The following is a 21,859-nucleotide window of genomic DNA, read 5'->3' as shown; positions in this document are numbered from 1 at the left end:
CAGGCTCTAGGAGACCTTTAGGGTTTTTCCCTTGATACAAAACAGCCCCTAGTGCTCACACATGTCCTGCAGGACTGCTTTTGGCATTTAAATCCTCTGAAGGTTGCCACTGTGTCTTGGGCAGAAAGTCTCAATTGTCAGTTATATAGGAAACAGGCTATTGCAGATGAACCGTAATACCTGGACTCCCAGGTCATATCAAAAGGGTGCTGGGTGTTTCAGCTTCCTTCGCCTGCCCTTTGTTTTCCCAGATGAGCTCATACCAATTTTGAATTTATTTTCTTTTACTTAAATCCAGCCTGCTCTTGAAAGATCTGTACAACCCTTTTTAATAGGTGTTCCCAGCCCCAGAACAAAGCCTTCTGAAGGCTTTTGACCAGGGTGGCTGTAGTCTTTCTGTTTTAGAAAAACTACGGAATTATGTTTCTAACTGCAAAATCCTATTTGGAATGGTTTTTCTTTTCCTTATGTCTGGAGTGTTTTAGAACAATCAAAACTGAATAAAAATCATTTTGAAAATCAGAAATCCAGCTTAGAACTGGAACTAAGTACTGCAGTTATCTATAAAATTGTGTTTTTTTCTGAAAATAAGCCTGAGCTTGGACATTTTGGGAAATATTCATGGAAAACTTCAGTGGACTGCTTGGATAGTTTTTAGGAAATAGCTTATATTATGGGGGGTTTTGCTCCCTTTATTTCAGACGTGGTTCATTAACCTGGGCAGTAGTTGAGTACTGGAGAAGAATTGCTGAGATGAGGTGGTATTTCATGTTTTGGAGTTGGAGTGTATATGTGTGTGTGACCTTTGAGGTCTTTCCCTTGTACAGCCCAGTCCTAGCCTAGTCCCAGTTTAGAAGGAGTTTTCCCTTCCTTTGCCTCTAAGCTGCCAGCAGCATCAAGAAATTCTTTGACTTGGCTTTGGGCTCCAGTCTTTAGCAATGTCGGTGAGTGACTAATTAACAACTATAAGGTCAATGATGTTGCTGCATTGGATCACTCTGTGTTTATTGGTTTGACTCTTCATTTACTTGGGTCCTTATGTCCCTCCAGATGGACCTTGATGTAAGAGAAGGGTGGATGAGGCACTTTCTCAGACTTCTTTTACTTAAAATCTGTCCTAGGACCCTTGTAAAACCTGGGACCCAGAGGCTTTCTTAGGTTTCTTTATTTCCCCTGGAACCAAAGTAAAGCTGTTTGCCAATTGCAAAACACTGCAAAAATTCCAGGGAAACTGCTTTATAACAAATCCCCAATGCAGTGGAGTGGAATGTGCTGTGTGTAGAAGATGCTATGACCCATTTCTTTTGTGTGCTTTGAGAAGGTACAGTGGTCAAGTCTGCATGTCAGCCTCACCTTCTTAAAGGGAGAGTTTTTAACAAGGCAATGGTTGTTTCTTTGCTCAGTACTCTGCAGGTGCTGTTAAAATTTTTAAAAATTTCCTTAGTCCTTGAATTAGATTTCAGATTAAAAAAATTTTTTCCCTGAGATATACATTTATTGAAGTTGCTCTTTTCACTTTTTAAAAACATTCGTTAAAAGAAAACAATTTTTTTTCCTTTTTAAATGTGATGTATTTTAAAGTATATTTTCTCCCCGGAATCTTCCTTAGACCTCAGCATCACATAATAAGTTGTGCCCATTTCATTTACATTGAGGTCTTCACACATTTCATTGTTTAGAAAAATTATGGAGAAAATGTTAATAATAGTATGGGGATGTTTGCTGTCAATAGCTCAATAGACTGGCTGTGGATAGACAAAGGCCAAGATTAATTTCAAAAAGCAATCTGGGGACCTTGCATAGTTTGCACGATTGGACTCCAGGCGTAAGACATCCAGCCTGCCGGCCATTTGTGATCAGAGGGGCTCTGGGTCCTCACAGCGGTGCTTCTCCTATGTGACTGGTTCTAACCACCCTTTCCCTTTCCTTTTGTTTCTGATCTGTTTCAGGACATGGAGGAGTGAATCAGCTTGGGGGGGTTTTTGTGAATGGACGGCCACTCCCGGATGTAGTCCGCCAGAGGATAGTGGAACTTGCTCATCAAGGTGTCAGGCCCTGCGACATCTCCAGGCAGCTTCGGGTCAGCCATGGTTGTGTCAGCAAAATTCTTGGCAGGTAAAGGCAGGAGCTTGAGACTTCCCTTGATCTTTCAAATAAAGACCTAAAATACGACTCAGCAGCTGTCCAATATGACAGTGTCATAGTGAGACCCATGGTGGCATTTTGTTTCACATGCAGAGCACTTTAGAGTTTGCAAAGCCCCAATTCCAAGTAGCCCTGGGAAACCCCTGTCTCTAGAGACATGTGAATAGGGTGGCTTAGTCAGAAGGGATGACATGTTTTCTGAAATCCTAGTGAATTGTTCTAAATCTGGGAATTTCCCTTGCTATCCTAGGTGAGCCCAGGTCCCTGAGCAGGACTGGTTGGAAAATCCTTAATATCACATAACCAGAGTTCAGTGTTTTACTTTAATGTTTTCAAAAGCATATTCCACTTTTAAAAGTCAACCGTCATTTCCAGTTTTGGATTATCGTCAACCTTGTTATGTTGGGCCACAGTATTTTCCTTCTCTGTGTTTTTATTTTCTTCATAGTGACAAGCATCCGAGGTATGTATTAAATTAGAGGGGAGAAGAAAAACAACCACCACCCAAACACTAACTCTCAAATATGACATTTGAAAGTTGCTACTTGACCCAGCGATTTGCTGCAAAGCAAAATACTAACAATGAGGCTTCTCCCATAGGGCCATGCAGCCTTTTAGTGCTCCCATTTATTTTCTCAGGAGCCTCTGCATGATCCAATGAAGCATGTTTTAAGATGAGAAAACAAACCTAGAGAGGCAAAGCGACTGACACAGGTTTATCTAGCCAGGCAGTATGTGGGTTGCAATGATACCTAAAGGACCCCTTGACCATCCGAGTCTCACCATACCCGAAAAATAAAGCCACAGGTTTGTTTCTGGGCCTGTGATCTTGTTTTAGGTCTGCCCTGGCAGGCAAGAGCTTTCTCGGGTTTAGCTGCTCGTTGCTTTCTCACTATTTCTTTCCCCGGGTCAGAAAACAGCCTTTGTCCTGTAGCTTGCATTATGGTTTGAGCACAGATGCCTGAAAAGGAAATAAATATTTTGAAGTATGTCAGTGACATTGTGACTTTCTGCTGGCTCCTTCCCTTTCATCTGCTGGAATTCAAGAAATTCTCTTAGATGGAAGGAGCAACAGCTTCTAATAACCTTGGGGAGGCTGCTTGCTTGAGGCCAAGGGGAAAAGTTTCAGGACCAGGGGTCTGGCAGCTCCTCTGGGGACCTTGGCCCCGGGCTTCATTCCTCGTCCTCCAGCCCAGTGCAGATTACCTGAGCTGTGGGGGCTGTGGGCTTCACTCCCGTTTAGCATTTAGAAAGCAAATGAACCCCAGAGTCAGGGGACAATTGCGGGACATTAGCACAGTGATCTTGTTAGGTGGTTGTTTTAGGCAGAAGGATGAGAGTGAGAGAAGAAAAGTAGAAGACAGTGAGACAGAGAAAAGAAAGAGAGTAAAAGAAGACAGAAAAAAGAGTGATTTTTAAAGGCAGAGAAATAGAAAGAGAGAGATAAATGACAGGACAGGAGAAAGAGAGAGAGCACAATATCTTAGACTATCTCAGCATCAGACTTCTAGAGCCAAAAGGCTCCTAGATGTCTTTTTGTGGAGCCTCTTCATTGTACTGAGAGAGAAGGAGACAGAAAGAAGGCCCTTCCTTTGTTTTTGCTGAGACATCTTTGCTGAGCTGAGCCGACATTTTGCTTGCTGTTTGAAATCTCAGGACAAGATCCTGAGCCTTTTTCAGAGGGGACATCCAAACACGGGGTCCTCATGTTCTGGTACTCTGGAGCCTCCAAATCTCCCATGGAGATTGAGGGGGACAGGGACCCTTCCAAGCCCAGCTGGCAGCCTGACGCAGCCCGGAATAGATTTGTCACTAGGTAGAGTGGCACTCGGAAGTTACGCGCCGCTCCGGTGCCTGGCCGTTTAAGTTGTCAACAATAAATTGGAATTTCATAGCTCATTATTTTCATAACTAAGAACCACAGTGGACAAAATGTCACTCTAATTAGAACTGCCTTTTAAGAAACAAGTTCAGCCCTAAAACAGTGTAACTGGGAATTTCTGAACTGGGGCTGTTCAATCCACAGTTTTTTTTTTTTTTTAAATCACTGAAGAATTTGATGGGCACACGAGAGGTGACAGATTGTAGGGAGAGTGTGATGTGTGGTGGCTGTGGTTTTCAGAGTGTGTGGCAAGGCAGGCAAAGTCCCTGGGGCACACAGGGACCCCCATCATCTCAGGAAGGTGGGCAGTCTGCCAGGAGTGTGGGCATTCAGTCTACAGAGCTTAAGGCTTCGGAGGCGCTTGAGAGGCACAGCTCGATGGCATCTGAGGCCGAGTTAAATCCACCCAGGACTTGGCTGCTGTCTTTTTTCATTGGAGCCTTGTTGAGAGGTTCAGGTCATTGGAATTGGGTGGTATGTTACACAGTAATAAGAAAAACGGAGGGGATTTTAATCCTCCTCACATGCTCTTTATTTTATGTTTTGCAAAGCTTATTCTCAACTGTCTGTATTTCTGCCGTCAAAACAGCCTCACAAAGCAAGCAGGGCAAACATTCTTCCCCTATTGTATAAATGGGAAAACTGAGCCCTGGAGAGGCTAAGTTGGCCAAGATCACACAGCGAGTTAGCGTCAGAGCCACCAGCTAGCACCTACACCTCTTGACTGCTAAACTAATGCTCTTTGCACCGAAGGACATTGTGTGTTGGTGGCTGCCGTTCGTCTTTTGTCTGTAAGCCAAGGGGCTGCATGGCTGTTTTGCTGAGATGAAAGGAGAGTTATTAAGTCTGAATCCTCACTTGACACAGTTTCGAGTTGGGGTTTTGGGAGTGTCAGGTTTGCCTTCTAAGTGCCTGGCCCATGTGTCAGTCAAAAGAAAGAGAGACCTCTCACGTCAAGACTGCAGTCTCCCACAGTTGGCACTGCTCAGGTGGGATGGGCAGGTAGCCCTGTGTGCCGCCATCCACCGGCCATGTAAGTGGGGGCTGAGTTGGGGAGGCCTTCAGCCTGCCACCCTCTCAGAGTTGCTGTGTGAATGTTGTGGTCCCATTCAACTAACATATTTTGAGTATCCAGGACAGGGTTGTCTAAATGTCTGTAACCCCTTCCCTGAGATTCTATGTGCCCTAACAGACACTTAATAACTATTGGTTGAGCGAGTGAATGAATGAAAAATGTATGTGAAAATGCCTGGCCTGGTAAATAGTAAAGTTCTCTGCAATTGCAAGGGATCATTATTATTATTTAAAATTTTTATAAGCAAAGCAACAGTTTGCTGTAGCGGGAAGAGCACTGAATTTAGAGTCAGGTTTGAAAGCTGGGGCTGTCCCTAACTACGGAAGGGAGTTAGGCAAGTCCATTAGTCTTCTGATCATTTATTTTCCCTTCTATAAAGCCCTGTGGCCTTGCCAGGTTAGTGTGAGGATCAAGACAGTTCGAGGAAGAGCTATGTAAACTTTAGGGTGCTGTGGCTGAATTGCAATGAGTTGTATTATAGTAAAAATTGACTTTACATTATAAAATTGATAGGACAATTAGAGGCTGAAGAGATTGCTATGTGCCTTGATTTAGGGTGCTTTTCTAGACTTCTGGGGTTTTTTTTGGTTGTTGTTAAAAAGTTGTTTGTGAGTATTAATTTTTTAGCAATTACAGAAAAATTACTGAAAGCAACTTTTTAGAAAGAGGTAAGATAGGTTGAGTTTTTGCTTTATGGTCAAAATTTGTAAATGGCTCACTCTTTTCAATGAAAAATAGACATTTCACTTTCACATCGCTTCTTCCAAATTATTTCATCTCTTTTAGAATATTCACTAACTTGGCCTTTTCACGAACTTAGCCTGAAATTCCAGGCTAAGAATTTCAGCATCTCTGTAAATGTGATCAGCCATCCTCCGTAACATTTTCTATCATCTCAGAATCATCTCGTTCCTTTGCGTATCATCAACTCTTGTTAGGTTTAAAAATTACTAGTCATTTTTAAAATGTCTTTTTTTTTTTTTTAAAGATTCAACTGCAAGATAATTTCCTTGGAAAAGGAACTCAACAATTCTTCTGTAAACATTGAGAGAGACAACCATCCAGTGATGGCTCAGATTCAGAAAAGGAATCATGTCATTTTTTTCCCCCTTGAAATGATCTTTCATGGCACTCTTCTTCTTGGTCTCGGTTTTACTGTAAAACCCTGACATCCTATTTTCCTTAATGAGCAAATGCTGATAGCATGGAAATGTCCTTAGAAACAGCCATTCACCTTGGGGGAGGTTCCTGGAAGAGCTGCTGTGACTTGTGGTTGGTTTTTCTGATTTCTTGGGATTTAACTTACAACACATATTTTCAGATAATTCTGCAATTCAATATTCCTTTTAATTTTACACCAGGATTATTATTTTTCTCTTATGGAAAAATAAGTTGCATTTCAGGGGACAGTTTCACACAATGCTGGAGAATCCTACTAGGGCTTGGGAGAGCTGTCAAAGGTGTAAGCTACCTTACTGGGGAAATTTTAGTTCCAGAGGCAGTTCACAGTCCTGGCGTGGCCATTTGGTCTTGTGTGACCCTAGGAAGTCTGTTCAACCTTGATGAATCTCTGCTTTATACCTGTAGATCAGGACCTATTCATTTATTTGTTCATTCCCTCATTCGTTAATTCAAAACAATTTGTGGGCTTTAGAACTGTTAGAGATAAAATGGGAAAACTGACTTGAAAGTTTTCTGTAAACTATAAAAGGGTAGATGAATGTGAAAGAATTTTGTTAATGCATAGCCAGTGTTGTCCAATAGAAATACGAGAGCTGTGTATGCAGTTTAACATTTTGTAGTAGCATGTTAAGTAAAAAAAAGAAGAGGTACTAAATTTTAATTATATATTTTATTTAGTTCAATATATAAAAATGACTATTTCAGCATATAATATCAAAATTATTGAGATAGTTTACAATTTTTTTGGTACTATGTTTTAAAAATCCAGTGTGTATTTTATATTTACAGCACATCTTGATTCAGACTACTCGTATTTCAAATGTTCAAAAGCGGCATCTGGCTGGTGGCTACTGTATTGGAACATGCAGATCCGGACGTTTCCTGGACAGAGTAGCCCATTATTTTGTTGCCAACATCCGCTTTACTGGTTCCTCATGGCTAAGTTTCTTTCTCTTTGGGTCCTAGGTATTATGAGACGGGAAGCATCAAGCCTGGGGTAATTGGAGGATCCAAACCAAAGGTCGCCACACCCAAAGTGGTGGAAAAAATTGCTGAGTATAAACGCCAAAATCCCACGATGTTTGCCTGGGAGATCAGGGACCGGCTGCTGGCAGAGCGGGTGTGTGACAATGACACCGTGCCTAGTGTCAGTTCCATCAACAGGTGAGGGGCTCGTGCCTGTGGGGGTTGGGGATTTGGGGGGATGGCAGGGCGTCCCGGAGGCTCTGCATGTGCCTTTCCTGAAGATCTGGTCTCTCTTTTCACCAAGGCCCCTTAGGAGTTACTGAACCAGAGGGATGCTACTGGGGCCCGCTGGGTCTCTGTTACTCTTCTCTTCTTTCCAGAGTGGGTAGGAGTCGTAGGCCTAGGAGAGGGGAACATGCCAATACCCTGGCTGCTCGAGGTTCTTCTGAGGCCAGAGTGATTTCCATCCCTCCCTTCATCACCCACCTATATGTGTGGAACACTTTGCAGTGAATTGTCCTGACTAGGCAATCACATATGTCGCTGTCCTTGCAAGCCTATGCTCAAGGTCTTAGCACTGGCTCGTCTCAGAGCTTCCCAGGAAGAAAATCCTGCCTCCAGTTTGGGCAGAGCTTGAGTCAGTGAGCGTGGGGAACACAGCCCTGTCTTGGAGTTGGGAGACTTGGCTCCTTGTTCCAGCTCTGCCACAAACTCAAAGTGGGACCTTGACAAGGCTCTTCCTCTCTCTGAGAGCACAGAACCCTGGTGGCTCTGATGTGTGTCTTCAACTCCAGGGGTGTTGTTCAGGATCCTAAGATGCTCTGGAGCTATGGAGTTGCCCTTTCCCCAACTCACACATGGAGTCTCTCACATGGAAAGAAAGAACCAGAGAAACACGCTGCGTGCCATGCACAGGATCTTACTGGGAGCCATACAGCTCCCTTTCCTTTACAGTCTGATCCAAGAAACATGGAAGGGCACTCTCAGAGCTTTAAAAATAAATGTATGGAAGAAAGTTTTCTGTTGTAGATGATGCAGTCTCAACTCCATTTAAACACAGAGTCAAGGATGAAATTCAGAGATGAACAGAAATGACGATTCTCTAAATTCTGCAGAAAGAAGAAAAGGCAGCAGCCTGAAAACTTAACAGTTTCCGTTTCTCCAGTTCACACCCTACTATCATCACTGCAGAGCTTGTGTGGGCATAGGGGACCCTTACTCCTGACAGAAAGAGGAGGTCAGTCTAGCATAAGAGCCTCTTGTCCTGATAGTCATTCCTTCTGTGATGACTCAAATGCACAGATAGCTGCGGAGTGCATGTGTTCACATTTTGAGTCCTGCTATTTCATAAATGGTTAGCCTGTTTTTCTTCTCTTGGCAAACCTTTACGGAGGCCTTGACATCATGCATGGTGCAGGGGAGATAGAGGAGAATCAGACACACAGTTTCTTGGTCTGTTCTAGAGGGGCTGTTTGTCCAGGGTGGAGTTCTGACATGTGCTTAGAAGCCTGAAGCACATGGACAAAATTGCTGAGGAGGCAGCAATGATGGTGGTGGGTTTTAGGGAGGAGGGGGATAACTCCTGTTCTTTTTCTGGATTATAAGAGGCTCCAGTGTGTTTTATGAGCTCCTTACTTCTGGCTCCTTGCAGGATTTCCATGACGCAAAACAACATGACAGGCAGCTGGTCTGCTCTGCAGAGAAACATCCGCCAAGCCCCTGGTCAGGTTTTGGGGGTCCACAGGTTTCCCAACATAGTATACACGTATAACTGGCGGTTTGCAAGATAGCCTTAGGTGGTCCGTGAGGGTCACAAAATCTAATGCCTTACATGGGGCCAGGCAGATAAGGTAATGAGGGAAGCAGGCCAGGCATAAGACGATGGGGAGAGGTTGGGTCCCTGGCAAGCTAGACAGCACAAGTCCTATTAAAGGCACAGTGCTTCTCAGCTCCAGCCGAATGCTGCCAGGAACATGGGTCCAGTGTTTGCCAGTTTTTTTTTTTTGCATTCTTCAAGAGAAGGCAGAAGCTGGGGCTTGTGTAGATGTATGTATGTGTATTTCTGTATGTGAAATCTCTATATTTAAATTAAAATTTTTTTTTTTGGTAAAGGTGGGGTCTCCCTGTGTTGCCCAGGCTGGTCTCAAACTCCTGGGCTCAAGCAATCCTCCTACCTCAGCCTCCCGAAGTGCTGGAATTACAGGTGTGAGCCACTGCACCTAGCTTAATCTTTATATTTCTTAATGGAGGCAACAAATTTCAATTAAAAATGCCTTGCAGGACAAGCATAACTTATTTACAGAGCATCGGTTTACATCCTTTATAATGCAAGGATGCACATTGTTTTGTAATACATTTATTTTAATGTATTTTAGAAAAATATAAGTAGCACACCAAACTAGTGAGTTTGTGAACTTTGTGAACTCCCCCAACACTCCCACCTACCTACTTACAGTAGGAAACTACAATTGCCTTAGACAATAAATTTATTTAAGTAAAAAATGAAGTGATATGAAAGAAACGTTTGCGGCAAATAGAGCAGTGGTTACAGATGTGGCAAAGGCTGGGAAGGGGCATGCGATATGTGGCCGAGAGATCACGAACCCACTGATGCTTTCTGCCTGGAGCCGTGCTGTGGGGAGGTTCTAACTGCTGGCTGCAGGGCCATGGCTAGCCTCAGGGGTGTCCTGGGTGTTCAGTCCAAAGCCATGGCCAGGCAGGCCGTGCCTCTAAGGGGCTTTCACGTCTGTGGTCTCCTATAGTCTTTAAGGCTTGACTCTATCCTGTGGCAGGTGTAGCAACAGAGGCCCAGATGGGGAGTACAGAGGAACAGTGACTTGGAGATAGACATGGGGGTAGAACCCAGGTCTCCCGATGGTAAGAGGAGGGCTAGTTTCTTTCTACTACTGCACTGTCGGACTCTGCAAGTGACAGAACTGAGGATCTGTGAAACGAGAGACAAGGAGGAGGAAAAGTCTTTCCTTCTCCATTTCAGATCCTCACGGGCTGCCTGTTCTGCTGCCTGGCTGCCTGCCCTCTCTCCTCCTTTGCCCTCTCCAGTGCTCCTTTCTGGGGGCTCCTGTTTGGGAGTACTCTCTGGCTCCTTCCCGCACTCCTCAATGACAGCTCTCACTAAGTGTAGGACAATCTCATGCTGCTGCCTTCCCCACCCCCAACCCCCCAAAGCTAGAGCCATCCCACCACACAGTTTTATTTTTCAGATGAAGGCAAAGCTCCCACTGCATTCAAATGAATGCAGCTTCTAAATGCCTGTCTGGCAAATGACACTGTGTAAGAGGGTCCACAGCTTTCCCAGCCCCTGCCTCCCATCGAGGCAACTTTTCACTCTTCCTGATTTCAAACAGCTGGGGAGGGAGTGACGGCTGGGTGTGTGGCTAGTCTAGTAGCCACAGGGGCGTCTCCACTGTCCACCTCTAGGAGTATGTGCCTTCCTGCTATCTTCCAGGGGACCAACCTAGGAAACCATGACTGAGAAGGGGGTGAAGCAACACTGAACTAATTCTGTTAGGCTTGTGGAGGATTTCCTGGAACACAAATCGCATTGTTCATTTGACGTCTTATGGACAAACATGTGCTGGGAGGCTGCACAGCCTGCACCAGGGATTGCTGGAATCCAGTCTGAGTGTCCGCTGGAGGTGGCCATCCCAAAGCTGACCCAAACAGTGGGTGGATCTTCCTTCTATTCCAGCACCGTGGCTAAGGGGTGGGGACTACAGGTGGCACTCCCAGTTTAGAGGGGCAGCTCTATTTAGCACCAACTGGTTGGGTCATGTGAGATGTGGGGCCAGTATTGCTGGGTGTTCTGATTTTTCAAGAGAAGCTAGAAATCAGATGTTTATGAAAAATCTCCCAACTTAAAAATACTAGAAACGAATTCAAATAAAAACAAATATACTCTGCAGGGTAAGCAAAACTTGTCCAGAGCTGGAGGTGACCTGGGGAAGATGTTTTGTCAGCTCTGCTCTTAATTCTAATTTTGATGGCAGGCCTTCTGAGATTGTTTATCAATTTCCTCTTTCTTTTTTTTTTTTTTTTTTTTTTTTTTTTTTTTTTGAGACAGGGTCTCACTCTGTCGCCCAGGCTGGAATGCAGAGGCATGATCATGGCTCACTGCAGCCTTGATCTCCCAGACTTGGGTAATCTTCCCACCTCAGCTTTCCAAGTAGCTAGGATTACAGGTGCCATCACCATGCCTGGCTAATTTTTTGTAGAAATGGCATTTCGTCGCGTTGCCCAGGTTGGTCTTGAACTCCTAGACTCAAGCGATCCACTGACATCAACCTCTATCCATGTTCTCTTTCTTCTTGACAACAGTCACAGGCCTGGTGCCACCTGTGGGCCCCCTCCCAGCTTGGCACAGTTGAATCCCTGGCTTTTGGATTCTTGGCACAGCTGATGGCCCAGGCTTCTTACTGTACTGATGGCAGTTTGATCAGTGCCATAGACGCAGGTGTTTCTTCAGCCTTATCTCCTTGTTTCCTTTTTCAAGGCACCATTATTTTCTTTTTCACTGTAATTTTGTGAGGACTGGTGGTGGGGTGGGGGGGGGGGTGGGGGGCATGGGATCATGGTGAGAAGCCTAGCCTTTCAAAGAAGGAAGAGTGATGTTTCCATGGGATCCTTAAATGCCACAAAGTCCCTCAGAGTTTTAAACCTCAAATCCTAAGTGGATTTTTAATCCAAATAGCCTTTATGCCTCACATAGGAAGTATTTAACAGAGGAACTGAGCTTCCTTTGAATGTGGCTTAAAGTAAATTGCTTGGGCATGGGAGCTGGAAGTCTGGGCTGACTTGCTGTACAACCCCGGGCAAGTCATTTGAGCATCTTGGCCTTTAGTTTCCTCATCTATAGGAAGAGTTTGATGTGAGCTCTGTCCTCTGTTGGACCGTCTAATGTGCTCTGCAGTATGGCAGCCGGGGTCCTGCTCACGTGCAGCAGGTTAAAGGTTGTGCAGTTTGGTGTGACTGTCGACTCAGCCCAACCGTCTCTGGCTTAGAAAAGGTCCTGAGTGTGCTCTTACTGGATGAGTCTTGACAGCCTGTCATTTAAAAAATTTTAAATTTGTTTAGAGTTGCTGTGATTCAATTATAGTCTTGTTCTTCCCACTACAGTTTCTTCTCAGTGGAAGCTGATGCTCTCTGTTTTTACTTGGTGACTGCTAAAGGCAGATGAGCAAAATCTCTCACCCCTGGGGATGGCTTCAGAAGCTTCCCTTTAACTCGGAGATCTCCCATAAAGGACAGCCCTACTGCAGCCTTCAAACAGTGTGTGAGAATGGCTACCTTCCCTCCCCAGCTTCCAAGGGGACCACTTGTGTTTTATTATTATTTTATTTTTAATTTTTGTGGGCACATAGTGTGTATATATATATATATGTGTGTGTGTGTGTGTGTGTGTGTGTGTGTGTGTGTGTATATATATATATATATATATATATATATATAGTCCATGAGATATTTTGGTACAGGTATGCAATGAGTAGGAGTCACACCACGCAAAATGGGGTATTCATCCCCTCAAACATTTATCCTTTGTCTTACAAACAACCCAATTACACTCTTTAGTTATTTTTCAATGTATAGTTAAATTATTGCTAACTATAGTCCCCTCATTGTGCTATCAAATACTAGGTCTTATTCAGTCTTTCTAATTTTTTTTTTTTGTACCCATTGAGCATCTTCACCACCCCCCACACCCACCCTCACGTTGTACTTTTTAAAGCAAATGTGAAAAATATGAACGTTTTAGGATTGAAGCTAGTCATTAATGTTTATGAAGACACCACTGAAAATAACATCTTACATTTGTGGAGCACCTACTATGTAGCAGCCACTGTTTTAAGTAGTTAATTAATTTAATCCTAATAGTAACCCTACAAGATAGGAATGATTCCTAGTCCCATTTGCAGATGAAGAGACTGAGGCATAGAGAGGTTAAGTAACTTACCCAAGGTCATGTAGCTGGCAAGTTACAGGAGGGATGGGATTTAAACTCTAGTAGTCTAGCTCCAGAGCCTGTACACGGTGCTGCTGCTGCCTCTTAATGATTTATAACAATCAACAGTGTTTTCCCAGTGATATTTACGACTATTTTAAAAGAAAATGAGAAAAATATAATTTTCTTTGCTTTGCTTACGTACAAATTTAACGGCCAGATGATTTGAAAAGGATTTTAAGCTGAACTACAGTGATTTTCTTACCATTTATTTATATATAACTACATTTATGTCTGTTATATCCTATATTGACATATCCAGAAATGTCTCTGTAGACACATATACACAGAGAAGGTGACATACACAAACATATAAACATTAGATCAGATTCCAGCGTAATTCCAGGTGACCAAAAAGACTACATCACTCCCAGATCTTTGTCCAATATGCTTTGAGTTTGCTTAGTGAAAATAAGTGGATTGAATATTAGGGAAAACAAACAATCTGAATGTATTTGAGGGAACACTTAAGCTGACTGATTAGAAAAGGGCAAGAGGCCCCTTGCTGAGCTCAAGTAGCCAGGCTCTAGACGGCCTGTGTGTCTGGTGAGACTGTAGGGTGAACAGAAAAGTCCCTTCAGGCTATCAGCTGAGGACATGGAGTGCCCTTGGTGCCCAGCACCAAGCTGTAAGATCAGAGAAGGCAGAAGCTACGGCCCATTAGATTTAAGGGGAGTCACCGACCTGCTACTTCTGTCCTTCATTTGTATAAGCTGGAGACCCAGTGTAGCCTCAGAATGAACTTTCAGATATTAATGCTCTGGAATGTGAAAAAGCTTCTCATAGAATGCTTAAGAGTAGGATGCAAAACTGTATACATGGAGGCTGGGCACCGTGGTTCATGCCTGTAATCCCAGCACTTTGGGAGGTCAAGGCAGGCAGACCACTTGAGGTCAGGAGTTCGAGACCAGCCTAGCTAACATGGTGAAACCCCATCTCTACTAAAAATGCAAAAATTATCTGGCCATGGTGGCATGTGCCTGTAATCCCAGCTACTTGGGAGGCTAAGGCAGGAGAATCACTTGAACCTGGGAGGCAAAGGTTGCAGTGAGCTGAAATCATATCACCACACTCCAGCTTGGGCAACAGTGACTCCATCTCAAAACAACAACAACAACAACAACAACAACAACAACAACAACAAAAATGTATACATGGTATAATCCTGACTTTGTTCAGAGAAAAATGGATATTTCTAAGTATGCACAGGAATGTTAGCATACAGGAACTACACCAAAATATGGTTTTTAGATGTCTTCGTTATACTTTTCCATGCTGGCCACAGAGTCTACAATAAATGCATATTTTATAATGGGGAAAAACTCTAATAAATGTCCTTTCCAAAGGTAATAGTTTGAAACTGGAATATAAGTTTTCCAAAGAAGCTGGACGTTTTATTTTGACCCACTCTTCTCCCAAACACCAAGGAGGGCACTTTCTGGTGGATCCCGAGGAGCTTTTGGCACCACCCTGTTCTGCTGCTCTCAGATGCTCTGGGCTTGTGGTCTTGTGCACGCATTGTCTACAAACTCCCCAGAGCCTAAGGTTCTGGAGAAGGGCGTCAGAGCGGCCAGGTGGCCAAGGGAAGGCAGTACTGCGATGATCTCTTTTAAGTATGGGGCTTTTCCATAAGATCTTTTTTTCTCTTCCGAAAATGATTTGATTACTTAAAATAAGCAAATAGTGGTCTGCTCCAACTCCATCACTGTACTGAGGTCCACAATGGAATGGACCTGGTTAAGGTCACAGTGGAGTTTCTATTAGAATATGAACAAGGTATCTGAAAAGACAGGCCAGAATACCCCTGGCTCTAGCCCTGTGGATCCTTTCTGTGAGGTTTGGTGCAAGGTAGGCTTTCTTTTAGCATAGCTAAATCAGATGTCTCCTGGCAGCACTTTGACTCTCCCTAGTATCAGAACAACACATACATGCCCTCCCTTGGCAACTTCCTAGGGGAAGGGGTATTATCCCTCCTTGTAAGTTCTCTACGGCAGAGAAACCAGCAGGTGAGCACTGCCAGAGGACAGAGGGGTTACCTGGTTCAGTTCCTTCATTCGACAGATGGGAGGCTGAGGTCTAGGGAAAGGAAGTACTCCCTAAAGTCACTCAATGAGTCTCTTATGGAGCTAGAGCTATACCCAAGAAAGGAATGTCTACTTGTAATGTTAACACATCATCCTCTTTCTTCAGGATGAATCTCAGAGAGGGGGTGTAAATTACATTAAGACACCCAGGGAAATAGAAGTAAAGTTGGGACTAGTCCCTAAATCTTCCACTCTCCTGATTCCCAGCCTGGGTTTATAATCTCCCTCCACCTCTGCCCCTCTGCCTCAGCTCCATCCACGGCCCAGCTTGGATATGAGTTTTCTGGTTTCTGGTTATCTGTGCATAGCTGGGTTGAGGTCGCTTCTCCTTCCTGATGGTAAATAGCCATTTTTTTTTTTTTCAACTGCCTACAGGATCATCCGGACAAAAGTACAGCAGCCACCCAACCAACCAGTCCCAGCTTCCAGTCACAGCATAGGTAAGAAGAACTTTTTAAAAAAATTTAAAAATCTAATGGGCTCCAAATATTCTAAAGAACTTTTAATCATTCTTATGGACAGATAATTCTGCATAAAACACTTCAGCACACGTACTAATGCGCCTTCTTTGTCATTCTCCAAGGGCTGAACCTGGTAAATGAATTTTATAAATACTGCTAAAAGGTTTTGAATTTTACTGATTATTATGATAAATAGCTTTCACCATGAGACAGAAAATTGAAATCTAAGCCAAAAAAAAAAAAAATCCACTAATGGGGGTCTATAGAATGTCAGATAATTAAAGTAATAAATCAAGAAAGGGATACTTATTCATAACATTTTCTGCATCATTAGTCAGTAAGTAGTTTTGAATGTGTTTTTTTCTTCTATCAACCAGCCCTTCTACAATTCTTTGTGCACTTGCAGTCTTGAGTGAAGATGTGGCAAAAGTTCTCAAACTTACTTTCTCTCTCTCTTGCTTCGATCTCACATACCCTGAACTGTCAAGGGCTGCCGGTGGGGTTTCCGGCACTTGCAGGTGAAGTCTGAGAGTGGCTGTGACCCAAAAGAGTGGGAGTCATACTTCCTAGTTCTCAAGAGTACAGAAATGTCCTTTGTCTTCCCCTCAAAGATTGTGAAAGGACACTGTCTATTTAAGGTGTATCATTTCTCCACTTGGGATACAGGAAACACCTCTGGTTAGCTGTGGGGAAGGTTATTCTACTATAAGAAAGTGGGCAATGATTCAGAAAGTCTCTGACACTTGTGGCTGCCACAATCAATCCCGCAGAATCACACCTCAGACTGTGTAACATTGCCACTCTTTGTTACTCCTTTAAATGAGAACTTGAGCTCACACAGTGATGGGGATCGGGCAGAGGCCTGGCCTCTAGTTCCAACTCTGTCATTAACTCACCCAGTAAAATGCGAAAGTCCTCTCACCTCCCTGAGTCTCCGTTTCCTCATTTGTGGATGGAGGGCACTAACCAGGTGTTCTCTGAGGACTCTGCTCCTCCATGGTTTTGGATAAAGTAAGACAGATTTCCGCCCTGCCAGGAAATCATTCCTCATTTAGTAATCCCTTCAGAAAGTGTCTGTTAAGTCCCTGCTGTGCAGACCTTAGCATCAGAGGCCAAGCCCACAAGAAAGGGAAGACACGATCCCCATTCTCAAGGGCTTCTAGGTCTAAAGGGGGAACATAATGAAGAGAAGTTTGCAAAACAGAGATGAAGCTCAAGAAGAAGGGATGGGTGCTGTAAGGGCAGATGGGAAGGAACCACCAGCTCTGCTGGGCTAGGATGAAGAGAGTGAAGGCAGGCTTCCTGGGGGAATGTTTGTGGCTGAGATTTCACTTGTAGTTGACCAACTATTTCAGGTCACATAGCACTGAAAATCAAACTAGGTGTAACTGCTAATATTCTTTCAATGGGTTTAGAGGGATAATTCTATTGTATGTCAGCAGAATGCTTTGTTTGGTCCCAGAAATTTTTAAGTTAAAATTACATCTCACATACATAGAGCCTCTTAGAGTTCACAAACTTATCGAGGTGTGAGGAAACTGAAATTTAGGGAGATGAAATAACTAGCCCTAGATCATGTTGCCAGGAAATGGTGGAGCCAGAAGTGGAATCTGGGTCTTTTGAGCCTAGAGCAATCACAAAACACCAAAACATATGTCATGGGCTCTGTCAGCAACACGGTGAGCCTTGGTTATACACGGTGGTTGTTGTTTAAAGTACCAAATGACCTGGGATCTTCTTTCTTCCTCTGTTTTTTACACGTTAATACAGAAAAGGTTATGGGATTTGCATAAATCTATTTTAAGGAGCTTTTTCTGGTGAAGAAAAAGAGAAGTTAACGATTTCTGCTTCTGTGTCTCTTAAGGAAGATGTAAGATCAAACTGAAATGTGAGAAGAAAGGCATGGTTCCCTCTGGGTTTGTAGGAGCCAGGAGCTGGATCTGCTCCAAAGGGAAGCCATGAAGGGCTTCTCAGGCATTTCTAGTAATTTCACCACCATTTCTAGTAATTTCCTACACTTAAGAGTCAAAGGTGGCTCCACCTGCCTCCAGCTGGTTATAGCCCAAGGAAGTGTGTCTGAGATTGGGCTGTAGGTTTTAATGAACCAAGAAAGAATTCCCACAGCCCTCAGTGGCAATTCAGCAGTACAGCTGGAGAGGCCCCTGCTGATGGACTGGTCTCTCCCTAGGATTCTGGTAACAGAAGTTAATGTGAAATTTGCACAAAAGTTGCACACCCCCTGCATCCATCCAATTCTTATTCTTAGGAACTTTGAGACCTGGCCTCAGTCACAATAAGTCACCAACCACTGCCCCTGTTTCTGGGCAGAGGAAATCTAGACTTTAAGCAAGTAAACCCAAGGTTGAATTCTGGTGTTGCTGTTTATTGGCTAGATTACTTTGAATCACTTTCCCTGTGGACTCTTAGTTTCCTGATTTGTTAAATGAGAATAAGTAATAGCACTCTGGGCTGTTGCAATCATAGCACCACATTCATGTGAAGTATATTATTGCTCTTCATTATTTATTAGTGAGAAGCAGATTAGTTATAGGGGTTAAGGCTTTAGTCTCTGGGTTCTAATCACCAGTCTCCCCCTTTAAAAAAAATTAATTATTTATTTAAGATGGAGTTTCTTTTTTATTTTCTTTTTTGTTCTTTTTAATTATTTTATTTATATATTATTATTATTATTTTGCTTTTTTTAAGATGGGGTTTCACTCTTGTTGCCCAGGCTGGAGTGCAATGGTGCGATCTCAGCTCACTGCAACCTCTGCCTCCTGGGTTCAAGTGATTCTCCTGCCTCAGACTCCTGAGTAGCTGGGATTACAGGTATGCACCACTACACCCGGCTAATTTTGTATTTTTAGTAGAGATGGGGTTTCTCCAATTTGGTCAGGCTGGTCTTGAACTCCCGACCTCAGGTGATCCATCTGCCTTGGCCTCCCAAAGTGCTGGCATTACAGGCATCAGCCATGGTGCCCGGCCTTTTTAATTTTTATTTTTTTGGACAGAGTCTTGCTCTGTTGTCCAGGCTGGAGTGCAGTGGCACAATCATAGCTCGCTGCAACCTTGAACTCCTGGGCTCAAGTGATCCTTCTGCCTCAGCCTCCTGAGTAGCTGGGACTATAGGCTTGTGCTACCACGTCTGGCTAATTTTTAAAAAGTTTTTGGTAGGTCTTACTATGTTGGCCAGGCTGGTCTTGAACTCCTGAGCTCAAGTGATCCTCCCACCTCTGCCCCAGAGTGCTGGGATTACAGGCATGAGCCCCAGCCCAGGCACTCTACTTCTTATTAGCTGTGTGATCCTGGGTGAGCCATTCATCTTTGGGTTCCCCTTCCCTTCCTTTTCCAATGGGATCATCACAATTACCTAGCTTCTAAGACTGTTCTCAGAATTAAATGAGATAATGCCTCAATGCCGGCACAGAGTAAGTTCTCAGAAAATGTTAGTTATCGTTATTGTCATAGTTAATACGAAAAATCAAATCCCAGGAAACTGGAAGAAGAAAAGACAGCGAGAAACTGAAAAGAAGGTGCACTCTGCGGTTTGGAGTTTGTTAGTTGTGCATGTGAGTTTGTGCTCAAGTAGTTGTGTTTGCACTCACGGCTGGGTGTGCAGGCAGGTAGTGAAATGCCTAATGAGTAGTTCGGGTTTTTGTTTTGTTTTGTTTTGTTTTTTAGCACTGGCTGTTGGTGGGCCCCGGCTCGCCTCTTTCTCCTCTTCATACCCTGCTACCTGCATCCAAGAATAGGTTGGAATTTGAGCGAGCACCCTTCCTGTTCCCATGTTCCTTTCTGCCAGAGTCAGTCCTCCTCAGTGCTCACCCCTCTCTTACTCCCCACAGCGCAGAGAACCGGGGCAAACCGCCCGCCCGAGGCCCCACGCTCGTGGCCCAGGTGTAGCCGCCTCTGTAGGGCGAGAGTCCTCAGCGCCCATCCCCGCCCCCGGCACTCGCGCACTCCCAGCAGCCCTCAGCCCCACGTGCGGTGTTAGCCGGCCCGCCGCCCTCGGCTCTCTGCGGTCCTGACCACCCGTCTTTCTCCGCGCAGTGTCCACGGGCTCCGTGACGCAGGTGTCCTCGGTGAGCACGGACTCGGCCGGCTCGTCGTACTCCATCAGCGGCATCCTGGGCATCACGTCCCCCAGCGCCGACACCAACAAGCGCAAGAGAGATGAAGGTAAGAGACGCCCGTGCAGCCCCATCGGGAATGCGCCCCACGGGGTCAGTTTTCGGCGCTCAGTCAGTCGCGGGTGGCAGCAGAGGTGTCCGCGAGCACCTCCCTTACCTGCAGAGGAGCGAGTCCTCAAGCCCGCACGCTGTCCCTTTCGTGAACCCTTGAAGGAGCTGAGCCCTCCCTCCGCCAGGTAGACAGCAGCAGGGTGCGACTGTGGCATTCTTGCTGGCGTCCGCCATAGTCACCCCTTGGGTAGAAGAAGCGGGCCTGGCAGAGCCCTTGCGGCCTGAGCTTTGGCCTTTAAGAAGACCCTGTGTGTGTGCAGATAACGCGGCCCGCGGGCAAGGTGTGCTGGGCTCCACACCCAAGTCCCCTTTGTGGAGGAGCTTTGGACCAGAGAGAGGGGGCTGGGCAAAGCCCGGGCAGGGGCACACTCGGGGAGGATGGAGGGGTGGGTTCTCTGAAAGGCCTGCACACGCCTCAGCAGAGAAGGCTTTCAGCCCTGGTGATGGCGTTGGGGGGGCGGTGTGGAGGAAATTAATAATCATCTCATCCTTGCCCTTGGGTCTGGAAGGAAGGAGTGCGGGGGTGTTGGGGGGGATTACAAAGATGACAATCTTCCCCGTTAGTTTTTCTCAGCCCCTCCACCAGCCGTGTGCTGCCTGGGTCTCCAGAGCCGGCCACCTCCATCCTGGACACCGGGCACCTTAACCGGGGCTCCTTTCCTCTGGATGGTCTGCCAGCACTGGCTGACATTAATGGGTTTGAGAGAAAAGACCCCCTGGGAGTCTGTAAAACCTTACCCAGGAAAAGGGGGGGGGGGGAGGAAAGCCAGGGCTGTGGTCTAGGGCCTGAGAGCAGCGTGACAGAAATCTTGATTCAATTATTCTGTTCCCCGGCACAATTCCCTTTCTCAGCTCCGTGTAAGGAATGTGTGTTCTCGGGAGCACATGCCTAAGTACTTAAGATCTGTAACTAGAAAATTGAGTCGGCCCAGCCGTGGATTGGCTTGTGGTCTGCGTGTTGCCAGCAGCCCAGAAGTCGAGCCAGTGGCCTCAGTCTGGAACCATGGGGGTGCGTGGGGATGATTCACGGCTTTTGGAACCTGCCTCGCCTCTCCTCCTCCTGCTGCTCCTGAGCAGATGTCAGAAGTCTTTAACTCAGTAGGCTGCGGTGCTATGTGCTGCAGGAGGCAGTGGGCCTGCCATCGCTGTTGGTTTATGAGGCTGATGGTGTCATCTCTTCTCTCATTGTCACCTGGACTCGAAGCAGATGTGCCTAAGCTGGGGCCTGGCTGTATTTGTTCATGGGTGGAAGGACAGATTGTGTGAGACTCCCCTAGAGGCTGAGGGATCCAGGCAGTGCTTCTCAGGGAAAGAAAGAATCTAGTTTAATGTTTACCACCAAACAGACAGTTCTGACCTGGGGGCATTGTTTTACTTTGTTTTCGGGGTGCTGTATTGGCTGACAGTCTGACCAGCAGTCATGGTTTGGGCCCACGAGCTCCTTTATGAGGTATAGTGTGGTCCAAATGTGGGTGGTGTTGGTGTTGACCACTCTGTACTACTCAGATCATTCCCAGAGGACTGTGGCCCATTTGGGTATATTGACTTTTAAGAGGGATAGTGACAAATGGGGCTGGGTCCTAAGTGAAGAGGGATCTGATACAGCACCTGGGAATGCCTAAAATCTCTAGGGAAATTTTGGCACAAAGAAGAGCACAATAAAAGAGACTGGATTGCTGCCTTCAAGTGTTTGGAGGGCTGACAAGGAAGGAGGAAGGAATGAGATCTCGTTGCATGGCCTGAAAGTGTGCAGCAGATGCAGAGGTGATTTTACCTCAGTTTAAGAAAGAACCAAGTTGCACCTATG

The 21,859-nt window shown here is 45.1% G+C and overlaps 1 protein-coding gene across 3 annotated transcripts in view; it reads left to right on the top strand.

Moving 5' to 3' along the window:
- The window catches only part of PAX5 (paired box 5), a 192,756-nt gene that overhangs the window by 11,552 nt on the left and 159,345 nt on the right, over positions 1–21,859 (top strand). For 2 of the 3 annotated variants that reach the window (XM_003940050.4, XM_074395049.1), the window contains exons 2-5: positions 1,950–2,115; positions 7,251–7,448; positions 15,726–15,790; positions 19,862–19,990. In XM_003940050.4, coding sequence (XP_003940099.1) covers positions 1,950–2,115; positions 7,251–7,448; positions 15,726–15,790; positions 19,862–19,990 — 558 coding nt within the window. The remainder of the gene's footprint in view (positions 1–1,949; positions 2,116–7,250; positions 7,449–15,725; positions 15,791–19,861; positions 19,991–21,859) is intronic. The other variant, XM_074395050.1, reaches the window with a different exon arrangement.

The sequence above is a fragment of the Saimiri boliviensis genome, chromosome 2 (assembly GCF_048565385.1).
Source record: "Saimiri boliviensis isolate mSaiBol1 chromosome 2, mSaiBol1.pri, whole genome shotgun sequence".
In the NCBI taxonomy this organism is placed as follows: Eukaryota; Metazoa; Chordata; class Mammalia; order Primates; family Cebidae; genus Saimiri; species Saimiri boliviensis.
The sequence above is the reverse complement of the archived record's forward strand: the minus strand, read 5'-3'. Positions and strand labels throughout refer to the sequence as shown.